This window comes from Aspergillus saccharolyticus (genome assembly GCF_003184585.1).
Source record: "Aspergillus saccharolyticus JOP 1030-1 unplaced genomic scaffold BP01scaffold_7, whole genome shotgun sequence".
Taxonomy (NCBI): domain Eukaryota; kingdom Fungi; phylum Ascomycota; class Eurotiomycetes; order Eurotiales; family Aspergillaceae; genus Aspergillus; species Aspergillus saccharolyticus.
This window is the reverse complement of record NW_020290617.1, coordinates 25,546-41,735: the sequence shown is the minus strand read 5'-3', so window position 1 is coordinate 41,735 and position 16,190 is coordinate 25,546. Positions and strand designations below refer to the sequence as shown.

The window sequence follows — 16,190 nt, the reverse complement described above, 5'->3', positions numbered from 1 at the left end:
CCAAGACAAGACAAGAAATAACTAATGAGAGTGAGTGAGGGGAGGAAGAATGAGAGAGAGAGTGTGTGTCTGTGTGTGTGTGTGGCTGGGCCTTGGGAGAGACACGGGACTGAGTGGCTGGCCTTTTTCTTTTCCCCTCTTTCCTTCCTCCTCGTATCCTTGTCTTTCCGATGATTTCTATGGCGTACGGAGCACGGAGTTGCGATAATTAAAACCCAGGTCCCAGTCTCCACTCATTCTTTCAAATAAGGAATCTGTACACAGTATACTCTGTACTCCTCATAACTATCTCTCTCTGACTTACTAGATTAATGATCTCCAGTTCCTCCCCCTAGAATAATTAAAAGGCAATCTCATGGTGAAACGACCACCACTCCGAGTCGTGGAGATGCGATGCCATTTTTAGAACATGTCATCTTCTCCCCTATCGATAAGCTCATCTCTTCCGATCGGTTTTCCCCTCCTCCACCATCCACCATCCCCCGATACGAGTGCATGTGTCTTAGTGGTTCTACCACGTTCAGGGAGGGTCAACACACTGACGTTTCATGCAGTCTAAACCTTGGAACACCGTTCCCAGGCACGAGTTGGACGAATTCTACCGTCCTAGTACCCACAGTCGGCCAACCTCGTATCCGAATAGAGGCGTTTGACATCACAGACAATTTAAGGCAGTGGCCATATCATTGCACGCACACAATAAACAGAAAATAAAAATCACAATCAATACTTGAAGCTGCCCTATTTTTATGATATGCTGATCAAGACCCTGCAGAGAATGAGGCTCCCCTGCATCGTGCAGTCGGCACCAATTGTAGGCTTGGTATGGAGAGTAGTGCTCCCCGCAATTGTTTCAAATAAACCTTCGCAAGCTAGCTATAAAACTAAGAATTCCTCAGCTCGGCATGTTTGACGATGCGCCTGGTCTACATGCTGGGTTGCCGAGGCTAAGCAATGTAAGTATTAACGACATCAGCTTCATCTGGCTGGCCCCTGGCGTACCTTCAGCCGCAGTAGTCTGGACAGGTCACATATCTTGGTGAAAGCTTCACAGAGAGAAGATAGATACCCCGACATCCTCTCGTCTCCGTCACAGTTATCTCTTATACAATCGTGCAGGCCTGCGATGCATATCTTTCCCCCCCCCCCCCAACCTCCTTTAGTCTGTTACTTGTCTCATTCATCCTCGCACGAGTCCTCTACCAGAGCCTTCAATTTTCCACCACTCCGACACGCAAGATCTCTGAATGATCCATCTTCGACCACGCGACCATGTTCAAGAACCACGACCTTGTCTGCAATCTCCATCATCTCCTTTGCGTGTGTGATTATGAGTACGGTGAGTCCGAGTCGCCCGTTGACTAGATCTTGTACTGTCTGGCGAATGATCTTAGCGTTTGTCGGGTCGAGGCTGGAAGTGGCCTCGTCCAAGATCAGGATCTGAGGTCTCCGGATGAGGGCTCGTGCGATAACGACGCGCTGAGCTTGTCCTCCGGATAATCCAACGCCACCGTCTCCGATGACTGTGAGATAGCCTTGGGTCAGAGATGAGATGAATTCATCAATCCCAGCGGCTTGCGCGGCAGCGCGGACATGGTAAAGCTGGTGGAGAGGGGATGCGTCTTCAAGGCCATATGTGATGTTTGCTTGAATGGTTCCGGGGAAGATAGATGGCTGCTGGGACACGATCGAGACGAGAGAACGAAGCGTTGGAGTGTGCACTTGGTGCATGTCAACGCCCCCAAGGGCAATAGTGGGCCACCCGTGGGTTGACTGCGGACTCTCGTATAGGTTGAGAAGCAGCGAAGTTATCGTGGACTTCCCCGAACCAGAACGCCCAACGATAGCCGTACATGAGTTTCTTGGGATGGTGATGGTGACGTCTTTCAGCACCAGTGCGTTAGATCGTGTCGGGTATCGGAAGCTGAGCCCCGTGATTTTGACTGGTGCAACTTGGCGGACCCTGACGGTTCCCTTATGTTCGTGCGAGCTGCCCTTGGGGAGTCTCGCAAGGCGCAGGAGCTGGTTAGCCATCTCTTGAGACGTGCCAATCTGAGGAACTTCCTGATCGTCAGTAAAAGCTCGCCAAATTGAGAGAGAAAAAAAATGCATTGTGAGAACATACTCCACGACAGAACCGTGCTTGCGTATCCAATGCCGAATAGGAGCATCGAGAAGACACTCATAAGTTCCTCAACACTGAACTCTGACGATGAAACTAGGACGGCGCCATAATAAAATATCAGGGCTTGAAGCGTCAGCACCAGCCCGGTTACAAATCTCCACGATACGACAAGCCTCGTTCACTCACCACTGACAAACATAATCATGGAGTCAACCAAACCGAAGAGAGAGCCCGTGTAGAGAGCTTTTCTTAAGCCAATGCTCATACACATTGATGCAGCTTTCAGGTGCTTCTTCTGGAAGAACGGCTCCAGGGTCAGATTCCTGACCGTCCGAATTTCTGCGAATGTTTCGATAAACACTTCCGCGGTCGTGGTCCTCGCTCCAGCAGATCGTCTTTCCCATAACCCAGTCGTTCTCTCGAAGCCTCGAGTGATAGCGTATATAGCAGGACCACAAGCTAGAACGACAAGGGTCAGTTTCCAGCAAAGGGCCATACTCCAGATAATCGCCGTCAGAGCAACGGTAGCAGCCACGAGAAGATATCCACCAAACCGCCCAATGAGATCGCGCATCTCCTCTCCATGCTGATTCAGGCAGGTGGTCAGCTGGGAGGGTCTGTTTCCTTCTTCATCGAACCATTTGCGGGGCTGGTCGAGAATTCGACCGAAGCTGATCTTTCGTATGCTGTCGACCCAAGCCTGGCCGCAAAGATCAAGAAGATAGTGCATGCCAAAAGACACCACTCCATCAGCCAGCGAGACACCGAGGACAGCCAATGACCACGTTGAAGCGTGGGTACTGCTATCGTAGAAAGTCTGCAGCAGCTGCGACAAACAAAAAGAGAACACAGGGGTGGCCATCGCATGAGCCAGCGTGCTGAACGACCCAAGGGCCAGTAGCCAGCGTTGGCCTTTTGTCAAATTTGGTATCATCGTCAATATGATCTTCCGTAAAGGTAGGCGCTCCTGCGGCAGGAGGCGGGTGGCTTGCTCGGGATGCTCATCTGCAACCATTTCATCGATGCGATGAAGCGCGTCGTTGTTGGCTGCAATATGACGACTGATTCGATTGAGCTGTGCCTTGGCACCATTGACATGAATGGTGTTCAGTTCTATCATCTCCATCGCGATGGAATCAATGGAATCTCGAGGCGCATGGCGTGGGAGCATGGATCCGAAGATACTCTGTCTAGGGGAGCGCAAACGTCCGGCATGCTCACTGTTGGCCGACAGCAGCTCCTTGAGATACGCATCTCGCACTGGGTCATAAAAATGTTTACTTCGCCGTTCTGAGGGATCACAAGAGCCCTGTTCAGGCGACGGGGCACGGCTCGTTGCGCCGTTGACATCATCTTCGCCTTCTTCAATCGCTTTGCTTTTTTGATGGAAAAATAGCTTGCTGTCTTCCAACTCATGCCTATAGCCAGCGTGGACGACGGAGCCATGCTCTAATATATAGGCAAAATCACGGTCTAGAATCTGGGACATGTCGTGTGTGATGATAATCGTCGTCTTGCCCCGTCGCCAATCTCGAATGGCTTTCATGATCTCAACACGATTGGTGCCATCTAGGGCACTTGTCGGTTCGTCCATGATCAGTATCGGGGTATCCCTGAGTCGAGCTCTGGCAATCGCAACCCTTTGCCTCTGGCCTCCGCTCAAAAAGTTTCCTCCTGGCCCGACACACGTTTCGATGCCATCCGGCATAGCCTGAATGGTGCCCTCTAATCTGGCTAGGCTAATGCATTTTTGCACGTCTGGCTTCTGGAGTCGACTGTGATCCCGACTTCCGAATGCGATGTTCATGAATACGGACTCGTTGAAAAGCACACTCCGTTGTTCAATAAGTGTTATATTGTTACGGATCCAACTCGTACTCAACGTTTGAATGGGATGTCCGTCGATACTAATCTCGCCTGAGGTCGGCATATAGAACCTCGCAAGTAGCTGTCCCAGTGTGCTCTTCCCGGATCCGCTTTTCCCTATTACAAATGTGGTCTCCCCGGCTGGGAAGAAGAAACTGGTTGAATCCAGACTGAATCTGTCTGGTTGGGATGAGTATGAGAAAGAAAGCTTGCGAGATCATAAGAGTTAGTAAGCTATCGAGTACAAAACTGAAGAGAGGTGATATACTCACATTTCTCACTTCGATATCGCCCTCGCACTTATCAGGATAGAGGGCCCCGTCCAGCACTCCAGGGGCTTTGCCGTCTGCTCGATCGCTCAATGCGTGTTGCAGAGCAATGGATGCAATCTTCCCTTTCCTCATAACCGTTGCCTGCGGCATAATAAACTCGAAGGACTGTGCTGCTGCCAAGCAGGCCCAGAAGGTCCTTAAGACTTCCCCTGCAGAGAGATTGCCGGATGTTGCCAAAGAACTGCCATACCAGAAGCCTTGAATGAACATACCAAAAGTCATCATACGCAGAAACGCGATTTGCAGGGAGGTGAAGCGCGCTCGCTTTAAGTAGTACATTGCCGCTCGGTCGATACTGGTCACAAATTTCCGATGTTCGACCAGTTGCCCATTGAAGGATTTGACTGCATCGATCGAGGCGGTGGCGCTATCCACAATCTTTGATGCGTTGGCAAGCTCGTTCTTTTGCGCTTCAAAGCTCGCGTTCATTTTCGCCGACAAGTACGAGATGATGGCCGATAGCACTGGTATTCCGGCTAGAGTAACCAAGGTGAGATTCCAGGACGTATAGAAAGCTAGGACCAGCGATACAATCGCTCGGAAGAGGTATTGCAAGGCAAGTCCAAATGCCTGCGATGTTCCCCTCTGCAGATCATCAATATAGCTAATGTCGGTGTCAGCGTCTAGCAAGTAAGTCAGGACAAGAGTATGAGGCAACATACCCTTGAAGACTAGACAGGTATACCCGAGTTCCATCCTGCTGTGTCTCAAACCATTCTTGGTCCCTCTTCAAAAGCCCACCGAAGAGCTCGGTGCGAGCGTTCGCCACTTGCAACTCTCCGAATATAACAAACAGGATATAGTAGCACCCATTGCAAACCCAGCTGATTGCTCCCAGTACCGCCAGCCAAATGCAATACTTGGTTGTAGACCGAATTAGATCCCCGTTAGTAATTTCTCGGCCACCGAACAAGGCGAACTCGTTGAAGATGTCCCCAAGCAATATCGAGAAAATTGGCGTGGGCAAACTCGCGATGATAGCGAGAACGATGCCTCCGATCAGAGTGGGCGCATGCTTTCTGGTGGTGAAGCTGAACAAAGACAACCAGCCCGAATCTCTGCGTGAGGGAAGTCTCAATATGAATGTAGCCATTGTTGATCCGGCCCTGCGATCAGCCTTTGATGATTCGTTCTTTTGTATTTATCGAGGAGGCAGGTTGATAAACTCTGAGAGATACATGGTTTGCCTGGAAATGCAGAAACGCTCATCGCAATCCATCAACCCATATCGAGATGAGGAGCCAAAAGTCTAACACTCAACGTCTATTCTCTTGTAGTTGTGAGGCCTGACAATGGGTGTCGATATGTCCATTTGCCCGCGGGTTGTCCCAAAGCGGTTATATTAAGAATGTTGAGATAATGAGCCGTCGTTGCTATTGTTCTCCGCTAGCGCGGCAAATCAACCACCAGAATTTCTACTCATTACTTCATTCCAAATGTATATACATGACGTTTCACCTTTTGACAAGAAAAGAAAGAGAATCCATTTCCAATCCCGCCACTTTTGAAAGGAAACCCAGCTCTCGCCGAGGCCATTCAAGCGACGCCAACACCGGCAACGAGAGACCCATGGGGCCGTCAACGGGCCGTTAGGTTGACGGTGATGGACTTGAGTCATTGCACTAATCCCGTAGGCGATAGCAAAATGCAGGATTTGTGGAGCTGGGATGGATCCGTCATTCGTGCGCGGAATCTAGATAATCAAGGAAGGTTTCGGGACTAGGTGGCGATTCTAAGAGCTCGCCTTTTTTTGGGCCTTCTCGTAGATCCAATCGTTGAGTCCAGCGCGGTTTCTGCGTTTTGAGTTTTAGTCACTTTGTGTCTTCCTACCTGCAAAGCATTGGTGCTCACCTGGCGATCTCGATCGCGTAGAACTGCATGCGCATAGCTGTTCCGCAATGTCAGTGCCAAACTCTCCCGTTGTGTGTAAGATGGGAATCATCGCGCATGAAGGACTACCCACCGAAGATGGTCGTATCCTGGTCGTACTCGAATTTGGCGTTGGAGCGGAGCATAGTGCCGAAGTTGAAGTCGTCGATCGTCTTCTCGTACTGATTCATCCAGTTGCGCCACTTCTCCTTGCCCTCCTTGCTCTTCATCTGGTCCTCGTCGATCGTCGCAGCGGGGTCGAAGTCGGGGAACTCCTTCATAAAGGACTCGTAAATCTCGTTGTCCATCTTGGTCAGGCGGAGCTGCGAGCCGGGGACCTTCTCGAGGATCGCCCAGTATGTCATCAAGTGCTCCACGGCTAGGAGGCGGTGAGTAGGAAGGTTTGACAAAAGAACGGGACTGATAGACGAACCCTTGACAGCAAACTGCTTCTCCATCTACATTTGACGATTTAGCGAGTTGCAACTTGTGAAACGTGGTGGGTGACGGGCGCTTTCAAGGCGCGAAGACGACTTACATCCTCCAAGTTCTCCGCGGTCTCGGGATCAAAAGCCTTCGACATTGTGGCGGTTGTATTCGTAGAATGTGAAGTAAAGATATGTGGTCAAGAACAATCCAAGGAATTGAGAGATAGATTCTGTTCGGTGACTTGAGAACAGGTTTTGGTTGTTTGATTGGGATGGAAGTTTGAAATGCCCCGCGGCACACCACTTCTTTTTCTGCCGCGGGCGGAGATTTTTGCGCCGCCGCCTACAACCCCGCCGCACCAAATCGGTACGTCATCCGCAGACCCCAAAGTGCTTAGAAGCGCTTTGGGAGTATAGAAAGAGACAGTACACTGACTACTCGTGTCAAGGCCGATTCTTGCTACACCAGACTCTACCAGAAACTTCAAGCACCTTCCAGATCGCGTATAATTGCTTATTGTGCTTGAATTTATCCTCGCTTATTAATGTTTCCATTGGATTCTGCAGATGACAGATCGAGATCAACAGGCGACGGATTTATCTCGGCAAGTTTAACGTACACAAATGCCAGATGCAGTCGTAGCGCTATGCTCAGGAGCTCGGCGGTGAATTGGACACGTAGAGTGAAAAAAGAAATTGTACAAACTCTGCTATCAGAGTAGGGGACAGAATATGGTACAGCCGTAACAAGGCAGCAGGTAGCGTAGGCTCAGTCACTGTCATCCGAATCGGGGAGTTCTTCGAATCTTCCTTCATGAAAGGCGCGTGTGACAGGGTTCTCCACGCTGAGGATTCCATTGGCCTTGGCCCTGTTTGACGCCGTTAGCAATCGGAGATGTGGTCGGGTCGCGGGAAAAACACAACACAAACCTTTCGAAGAGCACAAACAATCTCTCCGCCTCACGCTCCTTTTCAGCCTGTGTCATTTGGGGGCCTTCATCCTGCTTCTCGGCAGCCCATCTCTGTCCGGTGATAGGGTTAACTTCCGAATTGAATCCCTGCGGATTGGTCGCAAACGCTTCGCCCGCGGTCTGCGGTATCTCCATCCCGCGAGACGCCAACAATCCTGCTGCAAACCCATAGCCAATGTTTCTAGTCAGGTTCTCCGCGTCCTTACCGGAGAGAACAAACATGAGCTCGGAGATCGCAGTCTTCAAGTTGGGATAAGGAGTTGTTGAGAGATTCAGAAGCTTGGACGAAAGCGTGTCTGACTGTCCGATAGGACGGCTCCTATCACTGTCATCTGGTAACAAGAGCCATTGCATGTACTTGCGAGGGCCGTCAGGCGCCAGCTCATGAATAGTCACGAGAGTATGGAAGAGTGGAATTGCCTTGGTTTCCAACTCATCTGCCTTGTATGCAGACACAGCCTGGTCCAGGATATTGATCAACTTGTCAACATTGCAGTTCTGGTTGAACGTGGGAAAGAGTGGATTGTTCTCCCAAGCTTTGCCCTTCTTGTTCTCGAGATCAAGAGTTGACAAGCAATTCAGGAGATAGCCTAGCAGACCATCAAAAGGCTTTTCGGGTATATCCATCCGGCTAATGATCTTGAATATGTGCGGGATTGAGAGCGAAAAGCTACCCGCCAGATCGGAGTAGATCTTGCAGACATTGAATATCAATTTAAGTGTATCGATGAGCGCAAGCTCGTCCATCTGTGACAAAGACTTCTTCCCTGATTTTGGGAATTGCTTGGCATGTCGCATGATTTGCTGTATACATCAACCCGTCAATCCATAGTGCTATAATAGGTGAAAACGGGGCTTTGACTTACATAATTGACATGTTCGGCCAGGAGATGATTCTTAATGAGTACCTGAAAGTCCATGGTTGTGTCATAGGTTGAAAGAAACAATATGCGACTGATGACCATTTCATCATCCGAAGAATCGCACTACCTTATGATCAGCATAGGAAATATGCTAGACAGTGCCTTTTGAGGTGTTTACCTTGAGCATTTCCGCCAATTTACCCCCATAGCCTGTATCGACGAACAACTGGCGCATGGAAGAATCCAAGAGAAGAGCATTGGCAACACATCGTAAAGCAGCTCGGCGCACATCGGTCGTCTCACCAGTAACACCGTACTTGGTTAGTAGCTGGATTCCCTGTAAGAAAGTCAGCGTTTGAAGCACAGACAGCAGGTTCTGGGTTTCTGGGACCTCTTTGGAGTAGATCGGGCCTGCGTTGTCCGGGTTGGTGCCATGCTGCCTCAGTTCAAGCAGGGTCTGTACGCGTTCTGTGAAGCACCACCCGCGGAATAAGAAGTTTACTCAGATCCACGGATTTCTTTGTACTTACGCTTTGATGTGAGCGATTTCTCACTCTGGTCTTGTTTGAGTAGGTCCACCAACTGGGTGACCCGTTGCGATTTAGCTAATAACAACCAGTTAGGCTAGTCTTAGATGAGGTTATCATGGATATCCTACTTACCTGCACCTTGGAGTATGCGAAACTCCATCGTTATGGGTATTGAGCCTTGAGCTTAGCAGACAGAGCAGACCGATACCTGTTTCCCGGGTAGCTTTGTAACACGCCCCCTACTACTCCGTAGTCCGCCCAAACTTGGGTCCCACTTGATTAGAGTCAGTGGCTCTTTGCGACCGCGCAAACACCGATGTGCCGTTATCCAGGGTGGGAAGGTTAGTTGCAGCGTATTGCAATGTTCAAAGAGCTTGCACCAAGGGGCATGGAGGCTTTCAGTCTTGAGACTTGCAGGAAAAATAATTCTTGCCAGAAGCTAAAGCTTGCTGGATCGGAAAGTGAATAGAGGTGCGATAAAGCAGAAGAACCCCACTCAGATTCACAAGTGATCTCCACCAGATCCACGACAAGAGATAGCATGTACTACACAGTAGTAAGGTAAATGATTTTATGTTCTGTCTGAAAGAAGATAATCCAGGCTTTTGAGAATCTGTCCTATCAAAGACACGAGACTCCCGACCCACATTTCGAGCCCGGTGTTCTAGCTTGATTCTGTCTGTCATTGATGGTTCATTTAGTTTTCGTTGGCTTCAATTTCCCGCCCGGAGCCCACACCAGGGGTCAGTGCCTGAGGCCTGAATCAGACCTTCTAAGGCATCAAACGCGGCGCTGCCACTTTACGCGTGCCTCAGCCACAGGCGCGTCTCTTTTGAGCTGCGTGGCTTGGCGCGGTTCCCCCAGAGGAACAAACGCTCGACAGCCCTGCTCCATCTGGACTTCCATATCTCGCTCGAAAAGTTGTCCTTCCCAGGCTTCGACTAGGCCATGGACCACTCGTGATCGCTGTCAGGTCTATATCGCGATGTTCTTTTCTTTTTCTTCGCATCTGATCCCTCTTCCTTGACCATTCGATCGCTAGAAATATGGTGGAGGTTCTCGGTCCTGTCTCTGCTCGTCCGCCAACTCCACCAAGGACATCTTGTATGCTGTCCGAGAAGGATCGAACTGATGACTCTCCGGCTATCGTGCATACGCCTCATGAGTCGCCTTTCTCTGTCAACGGCTCAACTGGCGCCCCTTCAACTCGCCAATCTAAGCGTGTAAATTTCTCACCATGGACTAAATACATCAAGCCACCGACATTCACAAATTCAGCTGCGAAGTCGCGACCCGAGCTGAAGGTACTTCCACCGTCAAACGAACTGAGACCTGCCAAGTCAATCCTTAAGTCAACAAACTCGAACACCCTCACCGATTCTCCTTCCTCCACACCGCACACGCCCGACTCTTTCGCCATGCTCCTCGAATCCATTCTCCAGCAATTAGCTGGTGACACGGTCAGCTCTAGATTGGACGCATACATGCAATTTTTTGGGGCACTCAGGGCATACGAGGGGCTTCCTGGAGAGCAAGAAATCATTGCGAAGCTGGGCACAATCACACATTTCATTCAACGAGACGTCAACAGGGACGTGGCGAACGGAGGTCCCTTGGATACCAATCTTGTCATCCAGGCACTGAAGCTGGCTGTTGCTCTTGTTTGGCACAGTGAGATCTCCACCCGCCTCTCAGACGACTTTAAAGCATTCCTTATCGATCATTCTATCGATTGTCTGCAGGATGCGAAAGTGCCTAAGTCCGTGGTCACACACTACTTGTCGGTCCTGGCTACACAAAATTTCCAGGCAAAGGTCATGACCAATGCTAGAGTGATACGTCTTCTCACTGTTCTAAACGGTCTGACTGGTCGCGTCAACGGGAACGCAATTGTGTCTCAGCGGTTGAGCATCTACTCCCGTGCTCTCAATCAATCGAGATCCGCATTCGTCTCTCATGCAGCTTTGTGGATGGAGCATCTGATCTCGGGATTACTTCACCACATGAAGGATACTCGCATAAAAGCTATTTCAGTTGGCTTCCAGACTTCCATCGCCTGCGGCCCCAATCCAACGCTATCCAAGGCTGTCCGAGATGTATTCGGCAAGTCCATTGACAAGAACAGAAAGATGGTAACTGAAGTATGCGAGCGAATGTCACGGATGATGAACAATTCTGAGTCAGGTATACATGTGCCGCAGGTCTGGGGCGTGATCGTGCTGCTTTTGAGAAGCAAAAAGTTCAACGTTGATCAGTGGGAGCATTTTAAGGAATGGGTGCTAGTTCTGCAAAGATGTTTCAATTGCAGTGACTCTTCTATCAAGGCCCAGGCCATTGTTGGTTGGAATCGATTCGTTCTTGTTGTTGGCCCTAGCGACGCGACAAGCCCTTCTATACTCAAGATGCTGAGCAAGCCGATCATGTCTCAATTTGACCGTAAGAAGCATGACAAACAACCTAGCCAGCTCGCTCTGTGCAGTTATTACAATCTACTGTACTATGCATTCCGTCCGTCTGCATCTTTTGAGCATCTTGATGTTGTTTGGAAGGAGTACGTCGCCTCGCCTTTGTCGACGGTATTCGAAACAGTACCCAATATGCACGATCGGCTTGCCCACGTGCTGTCTAATATGTTTTGGAGCTCGCATCCAAAACCCTGGGTAGAGAACAAAGTCATCGAAAGCAATAAGCTGGACCCAGAAGAGTTACCCTCGGTTGAGAGCAGGTGGCTAAGGTCGAGAATCTCATCGGTACTTGACGTTATCGAGACCATTTTCAAAGCGCCGATTTGGAACGCCAATATTGAACAGTCAAATGTTGGCGCCGCATGGTTGAACTTGTCAAGAGCCCTAGCATTTACCTTCAACAAAGAAATCACTCCAACTCCCGAATCAATGCAGACTGTGGCTCATATACTTGTCTTTTTTCGCCGGATCTGGACCACCGGACCAGATGCGCTCAGCGCGAACCAAGAAGATGGCTCCATGGATGTGTTCTTCGATCGATTTCGCTTCTTGTCCACTACAATGATCTACTCCCTTGGGAGTGCCCGATTTACGGAAAAGCTTGTTCTTCGAACCTCTGACTACTCGTTCCAAGCTGCTACTACTCCTACCCATCGCCATTCCAGGGCAAGCACCAACCTAAGCACCCCAACCTTACATTATCTTCGAATGATCAGCGAAACGTCCGTCATCACCGTGCGCAGCACCGCATACTCTCGCTTGGTGAAGAGTGTCCTTGAGGCAACGTGCAGTGATAAGACTTCGCGGAGCTCGCGCTTAGAATTACTCCAGCAGTGTGCGAGTCTTTACGATGACTACGGCGACTCCGACTTTCCCTTAGGCCCCTTCTTGGCACAGACTGTCTGGGACTGTACGGCACAATCGGCCGCAGATTCTTTGCGCTCTCTACCAATGGAGACTGCACGCGAACGCGATGGTTCCGTTGCTCGAGATTATGAGAACGTTGTAAAAATTCTTTCAACAGGGTTGAGTTATTATCGCGATTTTCAAGTGTGGAATGAGCTTCTTGACTCACTCATTCGTGTTGTGAGAACCGAGAAAAGTGATCAAGCGATTGTGCTCATGATTTTTGAGCCCCTTGCCGAGGCAATCCTGAAGGGTGGCGCCCGGAAGTCGTACTTACCGCTGGCATCTATCCTTAAGCATTTACTTTCCTCCATTACCTATTACCAGGACTTTGAGAAAGGAATCACTGAGAAACATCTGCCGTTTCAAAAGTTACTTGACCTGGTTGGACGCACGCTGTTGGAGTCATACGAGCGCTTTGATCCTTCGGAAACGAGCGGTATGGCGGACTTCATCGAATCCTTAACATCTCTCTTGGGCTCAGGTACTCCGACTGCTCGGTCCGTTGTGCTTAGAAATCTCCAACTACCGCTGGTCATGTATCTGAAAGATGAAGATAAGAGACTTAGCGTTGAAGGTGGCGTGGAGAGCAGGATCTTAACTGCGGTAAGTGTAAGAAGCAAGGGGCTCCAGAAATACTCTAACCCTTGTCTAGTGTCGCGCGTTGTCGTCAGCAGTCTTGAATATCCTCCAAGCTTCTTCTCCCCACGATGTCGCGTTCTTGCCAGAATTCGAGGATATCATTCATGCTGGTCTTGATTCTTCACATATATCAGTGAGAAAAAGGTTTTATGATTTCTGGAGCACCACTTTCGGCTTGCAAAGATATCCGCCCCGCTCAGAAAGGATTACGCAGGCGCTGAACAGCTTAGAAGCGCTTATGAAACATCAGCAGGCTATCACACCTTCAGGAGAATTGAAGGTACTTTATGCCATAACAAGCTATAATGATATCATGCTAACAGTTCAAGCTTGACGCCCCTGTCGAGATTGCCGACAAACCAAACCCCTCTGTGGACATGTCGTTGAAGTCTCGTATCTCTTTTATTCTGGACAAACCGGTAGACTCGGGCTTGAACTCATCACCTGTCACTGGAGGTCTAGACCGTGCAGTTACGCGAGGGCTTACGAAAGAGATTCAACAAGAACGCGCTCGGGAAGCTGACAGTCTGACTGTTGTACCACGTGCTGCTTCTCACTCAGATCCATTTGTATCAGGACCAGAAGACAGCAGCAAGCGCAGCGAGCTGTTTTCGATGATTGAAAATCTCCAATCATCTTCGCCTCCAAGCAATACACCCCAGGATGTTCATTTTATGACTCCACCGCAGCTGCGCCATCTTCAGAGCTTCGAGACCGACGCAGGAACCCCTCAAACTCCTCCACTGCCACCAGTGTCTGCAGAAAATCAATATAACTACCTTGGCTCGTCACCTACTCCAATTGCAAGAAGCCGGTCGCAATTTAGCGATTTGCATGCGGCACCAGCCCTATCATCTGTCCCAGAAGCCTCGTTGGATGATGAGCCTCGATCCTCCCCTCCGAAAATTGCTTCTCTTCCCGCAGAGCATGACTCGCTCACTCCTGCCCCAGATGCCAACGGGAACACCCTTGATCTTGAAACACCCGTGTCCACGCCGGGTAAGAGCAAGAAGGCAAAGAAAAAGGCCAGACGCTCAGCCAAGCTCAAGAAAAAATCGAGTTCCGAGCTTAATCAGACAGAGCACGTCACTCAAGATGCTTCAAGCAATGCTGCGGACCAGCCTATGACTGAACGCCTCCGCTCCTCCACCGGCAAGATGTCTGACACTCCTCAGGAACCCGCGGCTGAAAAGCATCATGCAGGGAATGCCACTGACGGTGAAGAGCCACGGCATACATCTGCATCAAAGGCATACGCCTCAGCCACTGCGTTCCATACAGAGACTGGACCACAAGAAGAGGAAGGATCGCTCGAAATTACAGAAGTCGCCGAATCACAAGCAGAACAACACAATCACATTACCAGTTCATGCAATGATGATATCGACATGGAGGATCAGGTGACATCTCAGCTAGAGCAAGATCTGGAGCTTGCTGTAGACAAGGATGAAGCTGCGGGTAGCGAAAGAGCGAGAGTAATCTCCCAAGAGGCTCTACCATCGAAGAAAAGAAAGCGTGAGGCGGAAGAGCACACTCCTAGAAACAAGGAAAGACGCCGCTCTTCTCGGCTCACACGCATGCCCGCTGCTGCCGAGGAGGAAGAACCGGATACGACTCGATCCAAGCAAGACTTGCCGAACCCCAAAGATCTCGATTCTTCGCCTGCCGAGTCTGCGCCGAAGCGACGGAAGTATGACACCAGGGCCGAGGCTGCTGACGCTATTAGACCCGTCACTAATAGCCAAGTGTCGGAGCCTAGCAGCTCGAAGGACAAGGATCTTGAGAGTCAGGACAAGTCTCAGAAGAGGAGATCTTCGCGTTTGAGTGGTCAGGCTGCGCCGCCGATACCTGAGGAGAGTCCGGTTTCAAAGAAGCCAAAGAAATCACCTCGGCCCTCTCGTTCACGTAAGCAAGGCAAGGACACAAACACCATACAGGAGGAGAGTGATCCGCAGGAAACTGCAGCAGGAGACGAGACAGGGGTGATGGCGCGTGAGAAGACCTCTGATCGCGCTGGTGGTGCTGAAGGAATTTCCGAGGCTCCTGTCGTCCCTGAAGAAGTCGTGGAGCCGCGAAAGCCTGGCGACTCGGAGCAAGCATCAAGCCACCCGGTGTCTGCTGATGGCTGCAACTCCTCAGCAGACAGTGAGATCCACATGACCGACACACACCCCATCACAGAGGCTACATCCAAGTCATCGAAGACTCCATCTGCCGGCAGAGAGAAGAGCTCTGGCAAGAAAAAGAAGAAAACGCGAGCCTCGTCCCTCAACATCCAAGCAGGAACTGAAACCGGAACAGAGGCGGCTTTGGTAAAATCCGAGGCGGAAATCACCAGCTCACTTCGAAAAGTACTTGACGACGTCAAATTAGCCAGGCTGGACCGTCAATCCCTTAAACAGATTGATGACTTGTTGTTTGATATTCGGGTGGAAACACACGAGGCGATGCGGAGGAATGCGGGCTGACTATTTCTATTATTTCTTGCATAGCGAAGGCGTCTGGTATGTCTGCAGGGTATTTATCATAGGTACTATATTCTATACGCCCTTGTTTTTTCATTTTTTTTGTTGAGGGTCAACGTGTATGTCTTTGGGGGACGGACGCTGGAAAAGATTTGCTTCCTGGCTCTGGTTTGCTCTCATTTTGCATCGTTATACTGGTTTGCTTTGATATTTGAATTGCCATGATTAGGAAGAGGGTTTGTACTATGGTTCTCCACCTGCACATGAAGAGAAAGTCCATTTTGAGGTAAATTCAAGATGATGAGGTGCGGTTTGCATGCACCCACACTGCTAAAAGTATATTTTCCGGCTGTTCTCGAGGTGTCATTTACCTCCGACGCTTTGAAGAGACGCATCTGTCGATTCACAGATAGACAAGTAAGCAGAGAAGAGATGTAGGAAGGCAAGAAAAAAGAATAACGGCCCGAGCCGCGGATCGAACGCGGGACCTCTCGCAGATATGCTTGGGTTTGGAATCCCTAAGCGAGAATCATACCACTAGACCACCCGGGCCTGTTATGATATTCAGCTATAAATGGTGTATTCTATGCCAAAATACTCATTCAATGACTTGCGCTGACGAAGTATGCAGGCCAGCCAGCTAGAATTACGGTCTCCTGCATCATGAGCAGATTTAGAGGCGGGGGGGGGGCGCAACCTCCCACCTTACTGTCGCCTAGTACTGATTC

General features: G+C 50.0%; 4 protein-coding genes and 1 non-coding gene across 5 annotated transcripts; 1 reads left to right on the top strand and 4 right to left on the bottom strand.

Annotated features, from left to right (window-relative positions):
* Positions 1-1,156: 1,156 nt before the first annotated feature.
* BP01DRAFT_335717 (ABC transporter ATP-binding protein) lies at positions 1,157-5,416 on the bottom strand (the record flags this gene model as incomplete). Its single annotated transcript, XM_025573211.1, has 6 exons — positions 1,157-2,060; positions 2,126-2,280; positions 2,308-3,271; positions 3,407-4,199; positions 4,264-4,927; positions 4,986-5,416. The coding sequence occupies 6 exons, from the start codon at positions 5,414-5,416 to the stop codon at positions 1,177-1,179; spliced, it is 3,891 nt and encodes a 1,296-aa protein (XP_025433291.1). The 3' UTR covers positions 1,157-1,176.
* A 234-nt stretch (positions 5,417-5,650) lies between these two features.
* Positions 5,651-6,896, bottom strand: BP01DRAFT_354506 (polysaccharide biosynthesis domain-containing protein). Its single transcript, XM_025574442.1, has 5 exons — positions 6,731-6,896; positions 6,626-6,650; positions 6,287-6,571; positions 6,175-6,211; positions 5,651-6,116 (listed from the first exon to the last, which is right to left on the bottom strand). Exons 1-5 carry the CDS (start codon positions 6,773-6,775, stop codon positions 6,056-6,058), a joined length of 453 nt encoding a protein of 150 aa, XP_025433290.1. The 5' UTR covers positions 6,776-6,896; the 3' UTR covers positions 5,651-6,055.
* Positions 6,897-7,365: 469 nt separating this feature from the next.
* Positions 7,366-9,263, bottom strand: BP01DRAFT_213187 (synembryn). Its single transcript, XM_025571090.1, has 6 exons — positions 9,117-9,263; positions 8,985-9,059; positions 8,633-8,922; positions 8,458-8,577; positions 7,551-8,395; positions 7,366-7,489 (listed from the first exon to the last, which is right to left on the bottom strand). The coding sequence occupies exons 1-6, from the start codon at positions 9,142-9,144 to the stop codon at positions 7,390-7,392; spliced, it is 1,458 nt and encodes a 485-aa protein (XP_025433289.1). The 5' UTR covers positions 9,145-9,263; the 3' UTR covers positions 7,366-7,389.
* A 617-nt stretch (positions 9,264-9,880) lies between these two features.
* On the top strand, positions 9,881-15,596 carry BP01DRAFT_389856 (putative telomere length regulator protein (Rif1)). Its single transcript, XM_025577949.1, has 3 exons — positions 9,881-12,961; positions 13,011-13,277; positions 13,327-15,596. Exons 1-3 carry the CDS (start codon positions 10,031-10,033, stop codon positions 15,463-15,465), a joined length of 5,337 nt encoding a protein of 1,778 aa, XP_025433288.1. The 5' UTR covers positions 9,881-10,030; the 3' UTR covers positions 15,466-15,596.
* Positions 15,597-15,922: 326 nt separating this feature from the next.
* BP01DRAFT_t74 lies at positions 15,923-16,014 on the bottom strand. The gene has a single exon. It is a non-coding gene; the product is annotated as a tRNA-Pro (tRNA).
* Positions 16,015-16,190: the final 176 nt, after the last annotated feature.

What these genes read in the sequence shown, in the direction of transcription:
- BP01DRAFT_389856 (XM_025577949.1), top strand. Translation starts at nt 10,031, where the DNA reads ATGGTGGAGGTTCTCGGTCCTGTCTCTGCTCGTCCGCCAACTCCACCA. An exon ending in AGAGCAGGATCTTAACTGCG is followed by an intron (nt 12,962 to 13,010) that starts GTAAGTGTAAGA and finishes ACCCTTGTCTAG; the next exon opens with TGTCGCGCGTTGTCGTCAGC. An exon ending in CACCTTCAGGAGAATTGAAG is followed by an intron (nt 13,278 to 13,326) that starts GTACTTTATGCC and finishes TAACAGTTCAAG; the next exon opens with CTTGACGCCCCTGTCGAGAT.
- BP01DRAFT_213187 (XM_025571090.1), bottom strand. Translation starts at nt 9,144, where the DNA reads ATGGAGTTTCGCATACTCCAAGGTGCAG. An exon ending in AATTGGCGGAAATGCTCAAG is followed by an intron (nt 8,578 to 8,632) that starts GTAAACACCTCA and finishes ATCATAAGGTAG; the next exon opens with TGCGATTCTTCGGATGATGA. An exon ending in TTGTTTGTGCTCTTCGAAAG is followed by an intron (nt 7,490 to 7,550) that starts GTTTGTGTTGTG and finishes GGCGTCAAACAG; the next exon opens with GGCCAAGGCCAATGGAATCC.
- BP01DRAFT_354506 (XM_025574442.1), bottom strand. Translation starts at nt 6,775, where the DNA reads ATGTCGAAGGCTTTTGATCCCGAGACCGCGGAGAACTTGGAGGAT. An exon ending in CCAGGATACGACCATCTTCG is followed by an intron (nt 6,212 to 6,286) that starts GTGGGTAGTCCT and finishes ATTGCGGAACAG; the next exon opens with CTATGCGCATGCAGTTCTAC. An exon ending in TACGCGATCGAGATCGCCAG is followed by an intron (nt 6,117 to 6,174) that starts GTGAGCACCAAT and finishes CTCAAAACGCAG; the next exon opens with AAACCGCGCTGGACTCAACG.